The sequence below is a fragment of the Micromys minutus genome, assembly GCF_963924665.1.
Source record: "Micromys minutus genome assembly, chromosome: 24".
Taxonomy (NCBI): Eukaryota; Metazoa; Chordata; class Mammalia; order Rodentia; family Muridae; genus Micromys; species Micromys minutus.
Genome location: NC_137959.1, coordinates 39,864,876 through 39,881,625, shown reverse-complemented (window position 1 = coordinate 39,881,625; position 16,750 = coordinate 39,864,876). Strand labels below are relative to the sequence as shown.

At 47.5% G+C, this 16,750-nt stretch overlaps 1 protein-coding gene across 1 annotated transcript in view; it reads right to left on the bottom strand.

Moving 5' to 3' along the window:
- Nucleotides 1-14,417, bottom strand: part of PLCG2 (phospholipase C gamma 2) — a 122,121-nt gene extending 107,704 nt beyond the window's left edge. Inside the window, exons 1-2 of the mRNA XM_080937216.1 lie at nucleotides 14,283-14,417; nucleotides 8,442-8,680 (exon numbers count right to left, since the gene is read on the bottom strand). Coding sequence (XP_080793342.1) covers nucleotides 8,442-8,634 — 193 coding nt within the window. The 5' untranslated portion in view covers nucleotides 8,635-8,680; nucleotides 14,283-14,417. The remainder of the gene's footprint in view (nucleotides 1-8,441; nucleotides 8,681-14,282) is intronic.
- Between the last annotated feature and the right edge of the window lie 2,333 nt (nucleotides 14,418-16,750).

Genomic DNA, 16,750 nt, shown 5'->3' with positions numbered 1-16,750 from the left:
AATACTCTACAGGGCTAGGGGCACCATGAACGAGAGACAAAGACTCAGGAGAGGAAGGGGAAAAGAGGAAAGGAAAAACAGAGGGAGAGAAGAAGGGGGACTCACACTGCACGGGCGAAGAGCCACATAGCTCAAGTCACTGTCTCTGAAACCCAGAGATTGATACATTCAGGGACAAACCCAGGCAATCAAGGGTACATGTAAGTCCTTTTCCTGATTGCTTTATTGTGTAGATAAACTGGTGGGGGTTGAACTCTCCCCTTTAAACACTGTCTCTTCCCTCCCAAGCTCACTGCAGAGTAAGGCATGGCCCCGAGGCCTAGCACTGCCTGAAAGCAGGGCAGTTGGCACCAAGGCACCTAGTTTCATTCACAGTGGCACAGGGCTCTGTTGCCTGTGGGTTGCAATTCCCGCTCACACTCAATGTAGACAGGTAGTGGGGACAAGTGCTCCCCAGAAGGATTCACCAAAGGCTACCATTTGGAGCTGGGGAGATGGCTCTGTGATAAAGTGCTTGCTGCCTAAGTGTGAGTAACCAAGCCCAACCCCTGCATACAAACGCCTGTGTCCTGGCGTGCATTTGCAATCCCAGCATTGGGAGGCAAAGGGAGTGAAGAGCTGCAGACCTCACTGACCAGCCACCCCGGCCTATGTAGCAAGCTCCAAGCCCTTGTGCGGGCTCCTTGGGTCTTTAGGGATCATCAATGTCCTGTCTCGTCTGTACCCCTAGGCACAAGTACCCGGCAGTGTGAGGAAGCCCATGTCCTCTGAGTATTTCCTCAACAGCAACAGTGGTCATTACTTACTCAGAAGAGAAGGAAGTCCCCAGGTATCCAGGCCAAACAAGTTCCCAATGGCAGCGCAACCCAGGGCACCCCCAAAACCAAAATGCCAGTTGCATCTTGGTTGTTCTGCTGCAGAGGGGCACCCCAGAGAGGGGGCACAAAAAAGGAGGTTATTCTAGAAAGGAAGCTTCCAGATACTACCTCCCAGGTGCTCTACAGTTTCTTCTGTGTCTGGAAGAATAACAAGGAGGCAGCTTGGGTAGGAAAGGGGTTGTTTGGCTTACATATCCTGAATCACAGGCTGACCTGCTCGCTCCTAATGGTTTGCTCAGCCTTCTCTTTTATAGCACCTGTACCCCAGGTGGTGGCACCCATAATGGGCTGGGCCCTCCCACATCAGTCACTCATTAAGAAAATGATTGCTTACAGCCTGATTTCTTTTTCAATTTAATTAGTTTTGTTTTTAAATATACTTTTCCATACAATATATTCTGATTAGTTTCCCCTCCCACAACTACTTCCAGATCCTACCCACCCACCTAAATCCACACCTTTCTTTCTCTTTTATTAGAAAACAAACAAGCAATAATAATTAACTAATTAAGTAACATAAAAGGCACATGCCTTTAATCTCAGCACTCAGCAGAGAGAGGCAGGTGAATCTTTTGAGTTCAAGGCCAGCATGGACTATAGAATGAGTTCCAGGACAGAGAAACCTGTCTCGAAAAACATTAAATTAAATTAAAATAAAACAAACAAAAACAAAACAGGACAGAACAAACAGACTTATTAAAAAGAGAGAAAGCACAAAGAAAAGGCACAAGAAACATACAAACAGAGATATGCACATTCGCATATACAAAAAATCCATAAAAAATAAAAAAATACCAGAAACCATAATATATAAGCAAAAGACCTGTAAAGTTTAAAACAAAACAAACAAACAAACAAAAAAAACCAAGCAAACCAGCAAAAGGGTCCAGACAGAGCACTTTGAAACAAAACCAACTCCAAAAATACTACACTTTTTGTGTTGGCCATCTGCTATTGGGCATGGGACCCATGCTTAAGTGTAGTTTGTATACCCAGTGCGATTGTGCTGGGGAGAAATTTTTTTTCCTTTGTGAGCAGTTATGAATTGGAGATATCTTCTGGGCTAAGGATGGGATTTTGCATCTACTTCCCTCTTAGCACTGGGACCTCACAGGGGTCAGACCTGTGCAGGTCCTATGCCTGCTGCCAGTCTCTCTGTGTTCCTGTGAGTGGCAGTCCTCCATGTATACAAGGTCTTCCATCCCCTGTGGCTCTTACAGTCTCTCTTCCTCTTATTCCATGGAGTTCCCTGAGCCCCGAGAGGAGGGACTTGGAGATGGACACCTCCCATTGAGGGCCGAGGTCCCAGAGTCCTTACTCTGCGTATTGACCAGTATGGGTCTGTCTTTGTTCCCATATATGGCAGGAGAAAGATTCTCTGCCAATGGCTGAGTGGGACACCTGTCTGGGAGTACAACAGAATATTATTAGGGGGAAGGTCATTTTGTACTGCATTCCTTTAGCAGAGCAGTAGCATTTTCTTTTACCCTAGGTCTGTGGTTTCTCTAGTGTCAGGTTCTTAGCCACCCAAACAGTTATCAGGCATGGTTCCATTTCATGGAGTGAATTTAAGTACAATCAGGTATTGGTTGGTTATGCCCACATTTCTGCAACTACCACACCCGCATATCTTTTAGGTAGATAACCATGGTAGATCAAAGGATTTGTGACTGGGTTGATGTTTGCCTTTCCTCTCTGGTTGTATGAAGAGTACCTTCTAGTACCACAAATACTAGTCAGTAGCCAGTAGAGTCAGTGAAGACTTTAGGGAGGCAGCAGTTCCATTTCTCCATGTTCAGTGAGATATGTAGGTGTTATATTTGGCATCTGGGCCTAGCCATCAGTTTGTGGGAAGCAACCAATAGCCTTGTTACAGCCCAATCTTATGGAAGCATTTTCTTATTGCAGATTGTCATGGTGTTATTTGTATTTTGATGCTAAATCTGCTTCCCCAAGAAGGGCTGCCTGGGATGAGGAGTGAATCACGTACTCAGGTGACTTCCCCCATTTTCACTTGTAAAATAAAGGCTAGAGCTGGTGATTGGGCAGGAGAAGGGAAGGTGGAGCTGAAAAGTTTGAGGAGAAGGCGAGAGAAGAAAGAGGAGGTGGAAGGAAGATGGAACATGGCCTGGAGAAACCACAAGGTATAAGGGATCTCATAGCTGGAGAATAGAGTAGTGTTGTGGTATATCTGCCCTATCTATGTTCACAGCCTGTATTCATATTAGTTGAGTTGTGTTTTCTTTGCACCGGTTTATTTGGGTTGGAGAGGTTACTGCAACAAACTGGTGCCCAATGTGGGGCTCGAACCCACGACCCTGGGATTAAGAGTTCCATACTCGACAGACTGAGCTAGCCAGGCTCACCTGAGGTTCCCTTTTCTCAGATGACTCTAGCTTTTGTCAAATTGGCATAAGCCTGACCAGTACAACATCCAAGGATGGATTTTAGAATGAAGTCGGACACCTGAAAATATCATTTCTGCCCTTTCCCGACAGGTTCCAGCTCATTCTGCAGTCTCCCCACACATCCAGGCACTCAACAGAGTGGCTTCTGCATGCAGGATCATGGCCTTTCCCCCTGCTGTGTCAAAGGTTGACTGAGGTCACCAGAAAGCATGCTTGAGCTGGTGATGAAGACAGTGGCAATGCATAGCAGGAAGGTTTAAGACTACCAGCCTATTTTTGTACTGTGTGACATGTCACCTGGTCCCCCAGGATGTAATCTCCTCATACATAAAATGAGTATAATTCCCTGCTTAATCATCATGAAGACTGATTTCACAATCTCTCATACAGGATGTGTTTACTCAGGAGCCAGCCTACAGTGAACGTTAGATGTCTTTCACCAACATCTCTCACCAACATCATCACCATCATCATTGTCACCAGCACCATCACAATTGGCACCATCATTCTTATCATCACAGTCTCTTCCACCACCTCCTCCACTACCACCATCACCACCATCATAATCACAATCTGACTCATAGTCACCATCACCATCATCATTGTCACAACCCAAAACCACACTAGCTAAGTATTGCCATAAAGTCCCTCTGGCTAAGCCACAAGGATTAGAACAATGACCCAACTGAACCCTCTCCAAATCTGACCCATAATCTGCTCATTTGCTTCTGTGGCTCCCACAGTGCCTGCTCCAGTCCTCACTGGCAAATCCCACCCCTTCACTCTCTGTGCAAAGCAGCTCTTCTGCTGAGTCTGACACTGTAAGGATGCAGAAATGGGAGGAGGAGCATCGGCAGGGTTTATCAGATGCTCTGGGGCAGGAGAGCCCCTCTGATGAGACTCCTCATCGATCATTCCCAGACATAGCCTGTGCAGTGGCAACCAATGCTGTGCCCAACAGATAATGCAATACAAACACAGAAAGGCCAAGTTAGACACCTGCTGGTCCCCAACAGGATCCTGAGGGCTCCAGAAGATTCTCATCTAATCTAGCAACTGCTACAGCTCTATCAGGTAACCTGACAGAGTGTTTCCATACTAAGGTAGGCTGAAAGAGAAAGAAGCAATATATGCTATATTATACATGCACATACACAAACACACACACACAGAGAGAGAGAGAGAGAGAGAGAGAGAGAGAGAGAGAGAGAGAAAGACAGAGACAGAGACTGATTGTAATAATTAATTGTTTCCTAAAATATTAAGAACTATGCAGAATCACTCATATCGACCAGTGAATGGACAAGTACAGAAGCCTACGGACTGACTTTGTCACTCAAGTACAGAGTAAAGCTGCTTCTTTTGCAGAGCAACACCAACCCCCCTTATAAGGTGAAAACACACTGCACCCTGACCTCAGACATCCACAGCTTGCATGCAGAAACAAAGCAAAAACAGCATCCCCACGCCCTGCACTCCCACAGCATATAACCCCTGAATTTCACACTAAGCATGGGGGTTGGGGAGTAAGGACCTACATCGAAAACCTCTACACCAGGAATGGAGAGAGGGTTCTCACTGTGGTCAAGAGCACTCACTGCTCTTGCACAGGATCTAGGTTCAATTCCCAGTACTCACATCAGGTGATCCTCAAGGTGCCCATGGGGACCTGAACACACGTGCGAATAAACTCATGCAGGCACACACACACACACACATACACACACATACACACACACACATACACACACACACACACATACACACACACACATACACACACACACACATACACACACACACACACACACACACACACGGATAATATTAGCCTTTTTAAATAAACAAAATAAATCTTTAAAAGTAAAGATCCTGTACACAAATGCTCAGAGCCATGCTCTTCAAATTAGATAAGAGATGGGAAACAGGCAAATGACCTAATATCAGCAGATTAAACTGTAATTTTATGTCTAATAACCCTATTGCAGAATATTACCTGGATATCCAAAGGAATCAAATTCTGTTTCTAACTAAAATGTGGATAAGCCCTAAAGGCACTGAGAAGAAAGAAGCCACATGCAAAGGCCATAAACAGTTGGGATTCCCTGTCCATGAAATGGCAACACAACATTTTATAAATGGCATTTGTAGTAGAAACAGGAAGTAGATTCAGGGCTGGAGGAGAGAGAGACAGAGAAAAGGGGTCAGTGGGACAGACCCACTTATTGGAGGTGTTCCAGAACTGACCATGGTGATGCGGACACATGTTTAAATATGCTAACCGCCATGTTGTTCCTTTGCACTGGCAAGTGGAAGTCAATGACTGGTGTCTCCTCACTGTGCTACAGTCTGAGTGACGCTCCCTCATTGAACCTGCACCTCACTAATCGCCATTCGACTGGCTAAACCTAAGGACCTTCCTATCTGCCTCCCCAGCAGGTTTCTGCCACCATGGCTTTTATGTAACTCAGCATCTCTTTCTCTCTGTTCCTCCCTCCCCCTTCCCTCCCTTGTCCCTCCCCTTCTCCCTCCTTCTTTCTCTCCCTCTTTCCTCTCTCTCTCTCTCTCCTTCTCTCCCTCTCTCCTTAGGGTCTCTCTACATAACTCTGCTGTCCTGAAATTCCCTATGTAGAAAGGCTAGCCTCGAACTTACAGAGTTCCCCAGCCTCTGCCTCCCAAGTGCTGGGATTAAAGGTGTGAGCCTCAGAATTCTCCTCAAGCCATATTCTCTAATCCTCCTGCCTCAACCTCCAGAGACTGGGGTTACTGGTTTGAGTTACCACACCCAGCTTTGCATTGTCTCTTTAAGCCATGAACTGTATGTTGAGTCAAACTTGTTTCAATAAAATCATGACTTAGTTTTTAAGAGGACTGCAAGAACCCATTGCTGCAGCTAGTGACAAATGACTGGGAACAGCACATGTCCCACTCTGGGTTAAACTGTGACTATGCGGCCAGACTCATGAAAGCAAGAGGCAGATCAATGTGTGCTGATAAGGAACCAGCTCCAGGTAAAAAGAAACCATGGAGCAGAAGTTATATGAAAATATTTAAAACACACCTCATCACATGAACAGAATATTACCAGAAGAATAAATAAACTACTAATGAGCTTGTCGTCCTTAGCTTCATCTGTAAAGTTTGCTCAACCCAGAGTCACCTGGGAAGAGTAATTGCCTCTATCAGATTGTCCTGTGGCCCCGTCTGTGGGACATTTTCTTGATGGCTAATGGATATAGAAGGGCCCAGCCCACCGTGGGCGTTGTCATCCCTAAGAAAGCTAGCTGAGCAAGTGAGACACAGCAAGGCAAATCAGTAAGCAGCATTCTACCATGGAGTCTCTTCAGTTCTGCTTTGAGTTCCTGCCCTGGCTTTCCTCAAAGATGGGCTGTAACTTGTAAACTGAAATAAATCTTTTCCTTCCCTATTTGCCTTTGTATACAGCAGCGGAGAACAAGCTAGGTCAGAGCTTATGCAGGATATGGGTGAAGTATTAGAGGTGAAAGGCACCTGTGAGTTAATGCCCCAGCTTCTAACAGTACTACAAGATCTCACTATGTAGTCATGGAACCCATAATCCTCCTGCCTCAGCTCCTAGCACTGCTATTTCAAACACATAATTTTTCAATGAAAAGCTATTCAGGGGGTTTGCCAAGATGGATCTGTGGATGAAGGCACTTACCACCAAGCCAGATGACTTAAGTTTGATCCCCAGGACCTATGTAGGAAGAGTAGAGGATCAACTCCTGTAAGTTGTCCTCTGATCTGTGCATGCATGCCATAACATATATACACACAAAGAAGGAAATCACTATAAAGAAAAATCATGTGAACTTTTCAGTAGGGACCTGGGAACATAGCTCATTTGGCAGAGTGTTTGTCTATTATGCATGAGCCCTGGGTTCCATTCCCAGAACAGCATAAAAATACATACATACATACATACATACATACATACATACATACATGCATACATACAGTGTTATACACACCTCTCACCCCAGCTCTGAGAGCTAAAAGCAGGAAGATCGTAAGTTGAAAGTCATCCTCAGCTACGTTCCAAGTTCCAGGCTAGTCTGGGCTACATGAGACCCTTCTAAAACAAAGAGGATGGGCAAGATGCCTCCATGATGAAGGTACTTGCAGCCAAACCAGATAACCTGCATTCTGTCCCCCAGAACCCACATATAGGACAGAGCCAACTCCCACACAGTGGTCCCCTGACCCTCATCCAAATGCTATGAGCATGCGCGCATCCACACGTACGCACCAAAAATGAATAAATAAATAAATAAACTTTAAACAAAAAAAACTCATACTAATTAGTAAGAAGCGAAATTAAAGCACCCATCTGCAACTGAAAACTCTGTTTGCTACAATCTCCTCAGAAAGTTCCAGAACTGAGCCAACGACAAGAGAGGACACAGCCACCAGGACCAGAATTTCATCTGAAGGCTGAAAACAGTCAATGATTTGGTTTTTTTTTTTTTTTTTTTTTGTTTGTTTGTTTGTTTGTTTTTTGTTTTTGTTTTTCTTTTTTCTTCCCTGTATCTTTAGACACCAAAGAAAGAGCTCCTTGCTACTGTGGTTTACAATAAAATAAATAAAACATTAGACATTTGGCTACCAAGCTCCCAGCCTCCCCAATCCCCACAGCCAATGAGCCCTTCAGAAGCCAGACAGCTTGCTACCTTTAGGACCAGATGACCCCTGCTGTTGTTTCAATATCGGGGCCATGTTGACCAACTGGGGTTGCTGTCATTTCACAAGAACTTCCCTGGATCAACTTCCCCCACCTGCTCTCAACCTCAACCTCACCCCCACCCACACAAAGTGGAACCAAAATGGGGCTGGAGAGATGGCTCAGTGGTTAAGAGCACTGGCTGCTCTTCCCGAGGTTCAATTCCCAGCAACCACATGGTGGCTCACAACCATCAGGTCTGACGTCCTCTTCTGGTGTGTCTTAAGAGAGCGATTGATTGGTGTACTTGTATACATAAGATAAGTAAATCTTTAAAAAGAAAAAAAGAATGAACTAAATCAACGTTCATCCAGACAGATATGACAGATGTAAATAAAACTGGGCGAATGAACATGTACTGCTCTGGTGGGCAGGGCAGAAGGGACCTCGCTGCCCTGCCCAGCAAATACTTACAGAAGCCTTCGATCTTGTCCGCCGTCTTGCTCCATGCCACCTGCCGGGTCTCCATAATCATCTGTACTGTCCTTCGCTCTGGAGTGGATTTACGGGCACTGAACACTGTCATCACCGCCCCCAGCTCCAGGGCTCTCTTGATCTGACTCTTCTCATATTCTGGTAGGGTGTCCACGTTGACCATGGTGGTCATTGTCAGCCACTCCAGGAAGGGGGAAGAGGCAGGAGAAATATGGAGGCTGCAGGGGACGGGCGGGATAAAAGAAGAAACCGGCTTTAATTAACCGAGGTGGGTGAGTGAATGGGATGTCAGTATCAGGAGCCAAGACCCTGACTCATGCCAGAGTTGTAGCTGAAGGTTCTGGCCCTGAGAGCCCTTGGCCACTTAAGAGAGCGCGGGTGGAAGGCACAGGTTTAAATAAAATTGGGGTGGGGGGTGGGAAGGGGGTTTATTCGCCTCTTTGACCTCACTGTTAGAGTTTGAATAACCAAATCTCCACCCAAGGGGCTTGTGCAAATTTGAATAACCAAAGTGGTTCAGCAACCTGAAGCTCAGTAACCTCTCTCCAGCCTCCTATCTAACCAGCTAGAGCCTAACCCCTCCATTCATAACAAAATGAGAACAACTGGTTCTTCTGCATAACAATGAGAGCAAAAGGTAGAAAAGGTCGAGGCCTAGCAACAAGTCCAGATGAGAGGTCCTGCTGACAGTGGTTTCTTCACACCTCTGCTTCTCATCCATCCCCTCCTCAAGGGGAAAGTTCTGGCCATTCCTAAGCCCAAAGGCTTAGAACTCCTGTCTACTGCAATGCAGAGTGTCTTAGGAGCACGCACTCCTGCGGGCACTTAGTACTTAAGTACCCCAGTCAGTGTCTGGACTTCCTCACAACCCCAAAAATCAATCGTCCAATTCAGAATCCAAACATCCTTCCCTCTCCCTGGCTTCTCTGAGGAGCGCTCTACTGGGCCCTGCTTCTTGCCCTGAGCCCCTGAGGTTTTCAGCTCAGTGGCTGGCAGCATCTTCAAGCACAAACCCAATCTCCTCAGCTCAGAGCCCTAGAGCCCTCTGATCCTGCTGGATGCAGAGTTAAGTGCGCCGGTACCAGAGACACCGTATCCTTTGGACCTCATTTCCAGCCATGCAAAGGAAGACTTCATAAGACGTAAATAAGATAGATAAACCTACCTTCCCAGGCCCCTAAAACGAGAACATGAGCCAGCTGTGAGGCAGGAGAGCGGGGTGCAGGGTTATCAACTCAGGGTCAACCTCAGCTACGTAGTAAGTTAGGGGCTATCCTGGGCTACACAAGACAAGATCTCAGAATCAATAAGGGAAAATAGCTGAGTGGAGAGATGGCTCAGCAGTGAAGAGTATTTGTTACTCTTGCAGGGGATCAGGATTCAGTTCCCACCCCCACGTCAGGCAGCTTTACAACCACTAAACTCCAGTGCCGGGGTGTCTGATACTGTCTTCGGACTTCCACGGGCACCAGAAACACACAAGATACGTGTACATACATGCAGAAAAATAGTCATATACATTTTTTAAAAAAACTTTTTTTTTTGAAAAAAAGAAATCAACTATGGGTCTGGAGGGCATGCATGGCTTAGCAGTTAAAAAGCCCTGGCTGTTCTTCTAGAGGACCCGGGTTCAATTCCCAGCAGCCACATAGCAGCTCACAACTGTACTGTTTAACTCAGTTCCTGGGGATCTGACAAACTCACACACACACACAGGCAAAAGCAAAAACATCAATGTACATAAATAAATCATATAATTAATTATATTGCATATACATAAAACCATGCACAGATATGCATTACATATATAACAACATACAATAAATACTAATAAGTAAATAAGTTTTTCTTAAATCAACTGAGAAAGTGCTCGGCGGAACTGTGTGACCTCAGCTCCTCCTGTCGGGTCTCACAGTTCTCATTATATCCACCAAGCTTACCAGGCAGCACTAGACAGCTATCCCAAGCCAGAGAACAGGAAGTGAGAGGCAGGCCCTGGACTAGGACTGCCGGGCCTCCAGCCTGCTCAGTCTCTAGGCAAATCGCTCTGAACTTCAACCCTGTCACTTGCAAAATGTGAAGATACCCTGGGGTGTGGATGGTGTGATTTGGGGAACTAAGAGCTGACTGATGGATGCTAACCCAGGGCTCATCTGTCCATCAGCCAGGTGAACAGAGCTCCGAGTATCAACCCTGCTGGGACTGGTAACTTGGATGCAAATGCCAGTGAGCAGGGAGAGGCTCAGACCTTACCCTTTGCTCCTTCCTTCAGCTACAAAGTCACAGAGGCAGAGAGGCGTCTCTGTGGGGGTGCTGGCCATGGGGAGACAATGGCACCACTGGTTCCCTGTCATAGGCTTGGGAAGCAGGTGCTAAACAACTGTGCAGAGTCAGGTGTAATGCAGCTCTCCCCACCCCACTCCCCCCTGTCCCCCCACCTCTCCTCCTACCCGCCCCCCCCACCTGAGGCCTAAAGTGCTCAGAGAAATCATCTGAGGAAGGACAGCTTCTGAATTCCATCTTGTAAAAAGATAAGGTGGCTGGGAATGTGGCCTGGTGGATAAAGTGTCTGCGTAGCATGTATGAAACCCTGGGTTTGAGTCTTGGCACCACATAAAGAGAGTTTGGGGCCAAAGTCTAAGCCCAATGCAAGGGAGCAAGAGAATCAGAAGTCCAAGGTCATCCATAGTTAAAGCCAACTTGAGTGATAGTCAACTCTGCTGATAAAACACACAACAGGGCACAAAGACATGATCCTGGCAATTGAGAGGCTGGGGCAGGAGTGTTGCTAAGAATTCAGGGCCAGCCTGGGCTACAGAGTGAAAAGCTGGTGGAGGGAACAGTGGTCTAGCCTGGGGAACAGACTTTAACACAAGCCAGGATACAAGCTCACAAGATATATATACTCTGAGTCCTCCTGTCCCCTCGGGAGCCACCTATGCCTAACCCTACTTATACTGACACTACCAGCTAAGCAGGCTAGCCACTGGAGATGAGAAGGGAGGGGGACAGAAACAAAGCCCCCCAGACATGACACCAGTTGACCCTCAGTTACCTCACAGACGAACACCTGGGGATACAGCTCAGGGGTAGAGCCAAGTCCTGAGTTCAAGTCCCAGCACTCGAGGAACAGGGAAGAAAGCCTACAGTTTTAAAGACTGATGTATTAATTTTATGTATATGAAGACTGTAGCTGTCTTCAGACACACCAGAAGAGGGCATCAGATCTCATTATAGATGGTTATGCAGTTTTTTAAAAAAAATCTAAATCCATCCAGAGAGGAAGAAATTACATGACCAAGGTCCCACACGCAAATGGACAATCATCTGAGTCTGACCCTTCTTGGTTTCTGTAATTCAGTATTCTCACAGTATTTGGCCACATGCCAACAAAACTGGCTGAGTCTTTGAAGAGTGGATAGGGAGAGACTGGCTTGTCCAGGGTCACACAGTTTACAAGGTGGAAGACGCAGGTCCCCGTTGCACGGGTGTGCACGGAACAGCATCCCCACTGCCCCCACTGCCAGGTGCCCAGGAAAGGTTTCCCCCAAGATCCCAAAAGCCCTCAAGCAACACCACACCGGAAACAGCTTCTGGATGGGGCACTAGGCAGCAGCCGCTCAGGCAGAGTTTCAAGCTGCGGTGCCCAAGGCAAGAAGGGTTCCAGCAGATTGTATTCCCAGAGCAGGGCCCTAGCCATCGGGATAACTTCCTCTTTGCTTCTGTTCTGTTTTAGCCTGGGTTCCCCTACCCGCCCCCTCTACCCCTTCCATGGGTAACCTGATCAACTCTTAAAGTCAGCACAAAGATTGCTGGAGGTGAGGGTGGGCAGACACTTCTTTTTTCACGTTTCTATCTCGTTCACACTTTAAAACCAACTTCTCACACACAAGAACCCCAAAACAGAAAGCAGGGACTGTCCATCTCTTGAACACCCTCTGTACATGTGGGTCAGGGCTGGATTTCAGCCAAAAACCCAAGAAAGAATTCTACTAGACTTTGGCCCAGCCGAACACTTGAATAATGACTGCCCTAGACTTTTGTTTTTTAAGGGCACTTGTAAGCATCTCTAAAATATAAAGTTGATCCAGCAAGCACTCATGTGCAAAGCGAGACATCTGGAAAGATGCTCACAGGACCACAAAACCAGAAACACTTGGGCTCCTCATCTCTGGGAAGTGGAGGGGAGATCCCCTACAGGCCAAGAGTATTGGCACACACCAGTCATCCCAGCACTTGGGAGGTGGATGCAGGAAGATCAAAAGTTCAAGGCCAACCTGAACTACCTGAGACTGTCTCAATAATAATAATAATAATAATAATAATAATAATAATAATAATAATAATAATAATAATAATAAATAATAATAATAATAAATTAAAATGTGCAGGAGCTATGGAAAAGAGTGAATTTATAAATTATTATAAACAATTTGATCTTGGGAGATTAGTGAGCTATTTTGATAAAAAAAAACCTACCAATCAATGAGTTATAAATCTAAATGTTATTGCAATATATAAAAAATTGTAACGAAAACATTGTTTGCAAATTCAGAGGGGTCTCTAAGAGAGTAAGGGAGAAGATACCGTGGATGGATCCACTTTATGTTAATTGAAACAGAAAAGCCCTTTGGGGGTGGGCAGGGCAGGGAGAGGATTGCCTATTTTTTGAAATTAAATATTTACAGAAGTTTTCCCACCAGTAACTTCCTACCCACTCCACCCAGGAGGTGCAAAGGGGTCCCCACTGGGTTTCCTCCAGAGGACCCCACACACCCCATCTTGCCTGGGAGGCCACAGCACCCAGTAATTTTAAGCATCAATAAAATCCACAACCAAAATCCCCAGGGGCTGCTACACTGCTGCTCAAAACCGCGCAAAATGGGTAACAGCCTAGGGCTAGTCCCAACCCCAACATCCTGTAAGTGTCCCGCAGAAGCAAAAGCAGGGGCCATGACCTGTGCCCATCAGGAAGGACCTTTGCCACCAGGGTCAGGAACTGCAGGGGAGTCTCTTTCATGCCCCGGAAAACAGGCTCTGAGCTAGCACAGGGCCCAAGAGAAAAACCCGGACTCAGAGGGGCTCCTTGCTGTATGCTTCGTCACATAAATGGAACTGAAATTCAAATTCAGATCTCAGAAAGGAGGCCACCTGTTTTCAGGGCGTGTCGCCCCCTCGCTCTGCTAGCCTCTCACCGGTTCGAGATTAGGGTACTGAAAGGACCCGCCGCCCTGATTGCCCAGGCATCAGCCTCCTAGGTCCGTATACAACCCTTCGAATTCTGGTTCTCCACGGGGCAAATGACCCTCTGAGATCCCTAAACTCAAACCGGAAAAAAACACATTTCTGAGTAGAATTGCGGGAGGGGTAGGTCCCACGCGTGTGGAAAAAGAGCTGCTCCGCCCCACCCTGGAGCCACCTGTATACTACTGGGAAGTACTGTCCCAAGGGGTCAGGGCTGTCCTACGACAAGGGACGCGCCTCCCGCGCAGGACTCTCAGCGGCGAGAGTTGAAGGCGAACGCTCCAGCCACCCCAGCACCCGGAGCCGCGTCTCACATTCAAACTCTAGTTGGCCACTGCACACCCTGGAGAGGTGGCGCCAGCCCCGGGGGAGGAAGTGGCCGGCGGCTGGGCCGGGCCTGGCTGTCCCTAAGCAGGGTTCCCCAGGGCACACCCGGCCACCTGCCCCGATCACGCACCCCAGCCCTGCCAGCGCCTGCTGTGTTCCGTCCGCTGTCCCCACCCGACGCGGTGCCAGCTCTAGAGTCCCGGCATTCGAGCAGGTCCCTGGAAGGCTCCATCCCTCCTGGCCACTCACCTGGCCGTATCCCCAGAGCGCAGCCACCCGCACAATCCCTGGACCTGCCAGCCACGGGTGGGGGACTCAGGGGTCCCTTGTGCAGCAGCCGCCTGGGGCCCGGGGCAGTCCGGCAGCGAACGTCTTGCTCAGCCGCGCTCCTACTTCTGCTTCGGAGGCGGCTGCGCCACGTGACTCCCCGGGGCCGCCCCCCTCAACGCGCCGCCCCAATCCCAAGGCGGTCTCGACCCGCCAGAGCATCCCAAGAGTCATGCCTTGCCCCCACCGCCGACTAGGGGGAAACTGAGGCAGCCCCAGTACCACCTGCCTGGCCGCGATCGCTTAGCCAGCCAGGTGAACAGAAATGTCCCAAGAATATCAGAGTTTATGGGGCGCCTACTGCGTACAGATACCACGCATGCATTGACTTTTTTTACCCACTCGGGGTTGACAGAGCTGAATTTAGTAGTACATTTCTTCCTACCTTAAATGCCTCAACCTCAGTGCAAAACAGTGTCAGGCCCAAAACTTTGTTTCAAAGAATAACTGGGCACTAGAGAATTGGTGTATTGATTTTAAATTAGAAGAATGTGTTCTTTAAAACTAGTCGCTTTTTTTTTTCTGGGGGGAGAAATGTATTTTTCTGCTTGGTGGTCCATACCTTTAATCCCAACACTAGGGGGGCAGGATGACATCTTATATTCAAAGCCACCAGGGCTATATGGTGACACCTGTGTCCAAAAAATTTTTTAGTATTATTTTAAAATTAAGTGTATATGTGTTCGTGTGTGAATTCATTCCTGTGAATACAGGTGGCGCACGCGCACACACACATACATTACATACAGCTTTAAGATTTGATTCCTGGCAGGTAATCCCAGTACTCAGGAGGACAAGGTAAGCTGTGAATTTGAGGCCAGCCTGGTCTACAAGAAGTGTTCCAGGGCAGCTAAAGCCACACAGAGAAACAATGTCCAAAGAAAGAAAGAAAAAAAAAGAGAGGGGAGGGGAGGGGAAGAGAGGGGAGGGAAGGGGAGGGGAGGAGAAGACAGGGGAAGGGAGGGGAGGGGAGGGGAGGGGAGGGGAGGGGAGGGGAGGGGAGGGGAGGGGAGAGACAGGGAAGACTTGGTTTCTACTGGGTGTTCTGGTTCATGCCTTTAATCCCAGCCCTCGGGAGGCAGGGCAGGTGAATCTCTGATTTCAAGACCAGCCTGGTCTACGGGACTTCCAAGGCAGCCAGAGTCACACAAAGAAATCCTGTTTCAAAGGATAGATAGATAGATAGATAGATAGATAGATAGATAGATAGATAGATAGATATAGATAGATGGAAAAAAGACCTGGTTTTATGTAGCCCAGGCTACCTCAAACTTCTAGCAGGGACAACCTTCTGATCCTCCTGCCTCTAACTCCCCAGGGCTGGGACAACAGGTGTTTGCCACTGCTCCCTGATCACACTGTGCTGGGACTGGAACCCAGGCAGGTGTCTTACAAGCACTTTACCAACGTCATGCTGAGAGCCACCTTACAGTTGTCCCAGAGCTTCAGTTTCACTCTGAGTTGCTCAATGACAGCAGCTCTTCACCTATGAATGTCGAGCAGGTTCCACAGCGGCCACCATCTTGTCATCAGTCACCATCCTGTGAGTATCCATCCCTTTGATCACAGGGTCTTCCTATGAAGCCCTGGTTATCTTGCAGCTCAATAGGCTAGCCTTGAACTCACAGAAAACTCCCTGGTGCTGAGGCTAACGGCGTACACTACCATGCCTGGCTCACACTAAATCATTCACGAAAGAGATCATGATGAAATCAAACACCTGAATCGTAGGCCTCTCCTCAGAAATAATGATGCTTTGGTATTTTTAAAAGAACTTTAACTTATATTATCTTTGTAGGATAGCATTTTTGTTTGTTTGAGACAAAGTCACTCACTGGTCAGCCTGAAATTCACTATGTAGCCCAGGCTGGCCTCAGACTCACAAAGATCCTCCTGCCTCTGCCTCCTGAGTGTTGGAATTATAGTTGCGAGCTAACGTGCATGGTTTTTGTTGGTTGGTTGGTTGGTTGGTTGGTTGGTTGGTTGGTTGGTTTGTTGGTTGGTTGGTTGGTTGGTTGGTTGGTTGGTTGGTTTGTTGGTTGATTGGATGGTTGGTTGGATGGTTGGTTGATTGGATGGTTAGTGGTTTTGTTTGGTGTGTGCATGTGCATGTACCATGAATACATCTTGTTCTCCCTATGTTACTCTATGCTTGGATATGTCTAGCCACTGCCTGACAGACAACTTCATGAGGATCTTGAGCATGTGTGGCTACAGCTTCACCACAGTGGCTGAGCAGGAGACCGTGAACCTCAAAGAGAAGATGTGCTGTGCTGGAGCACCTGGTCTTCCCTGGAGCACCTCCTCTTCCCTTAGAGATGGGACAGAAGTTCCCTCGTGGTCATTTCCAGCCTGGATTACGGGGCACCCATCTTCCATCCCGTGCATGG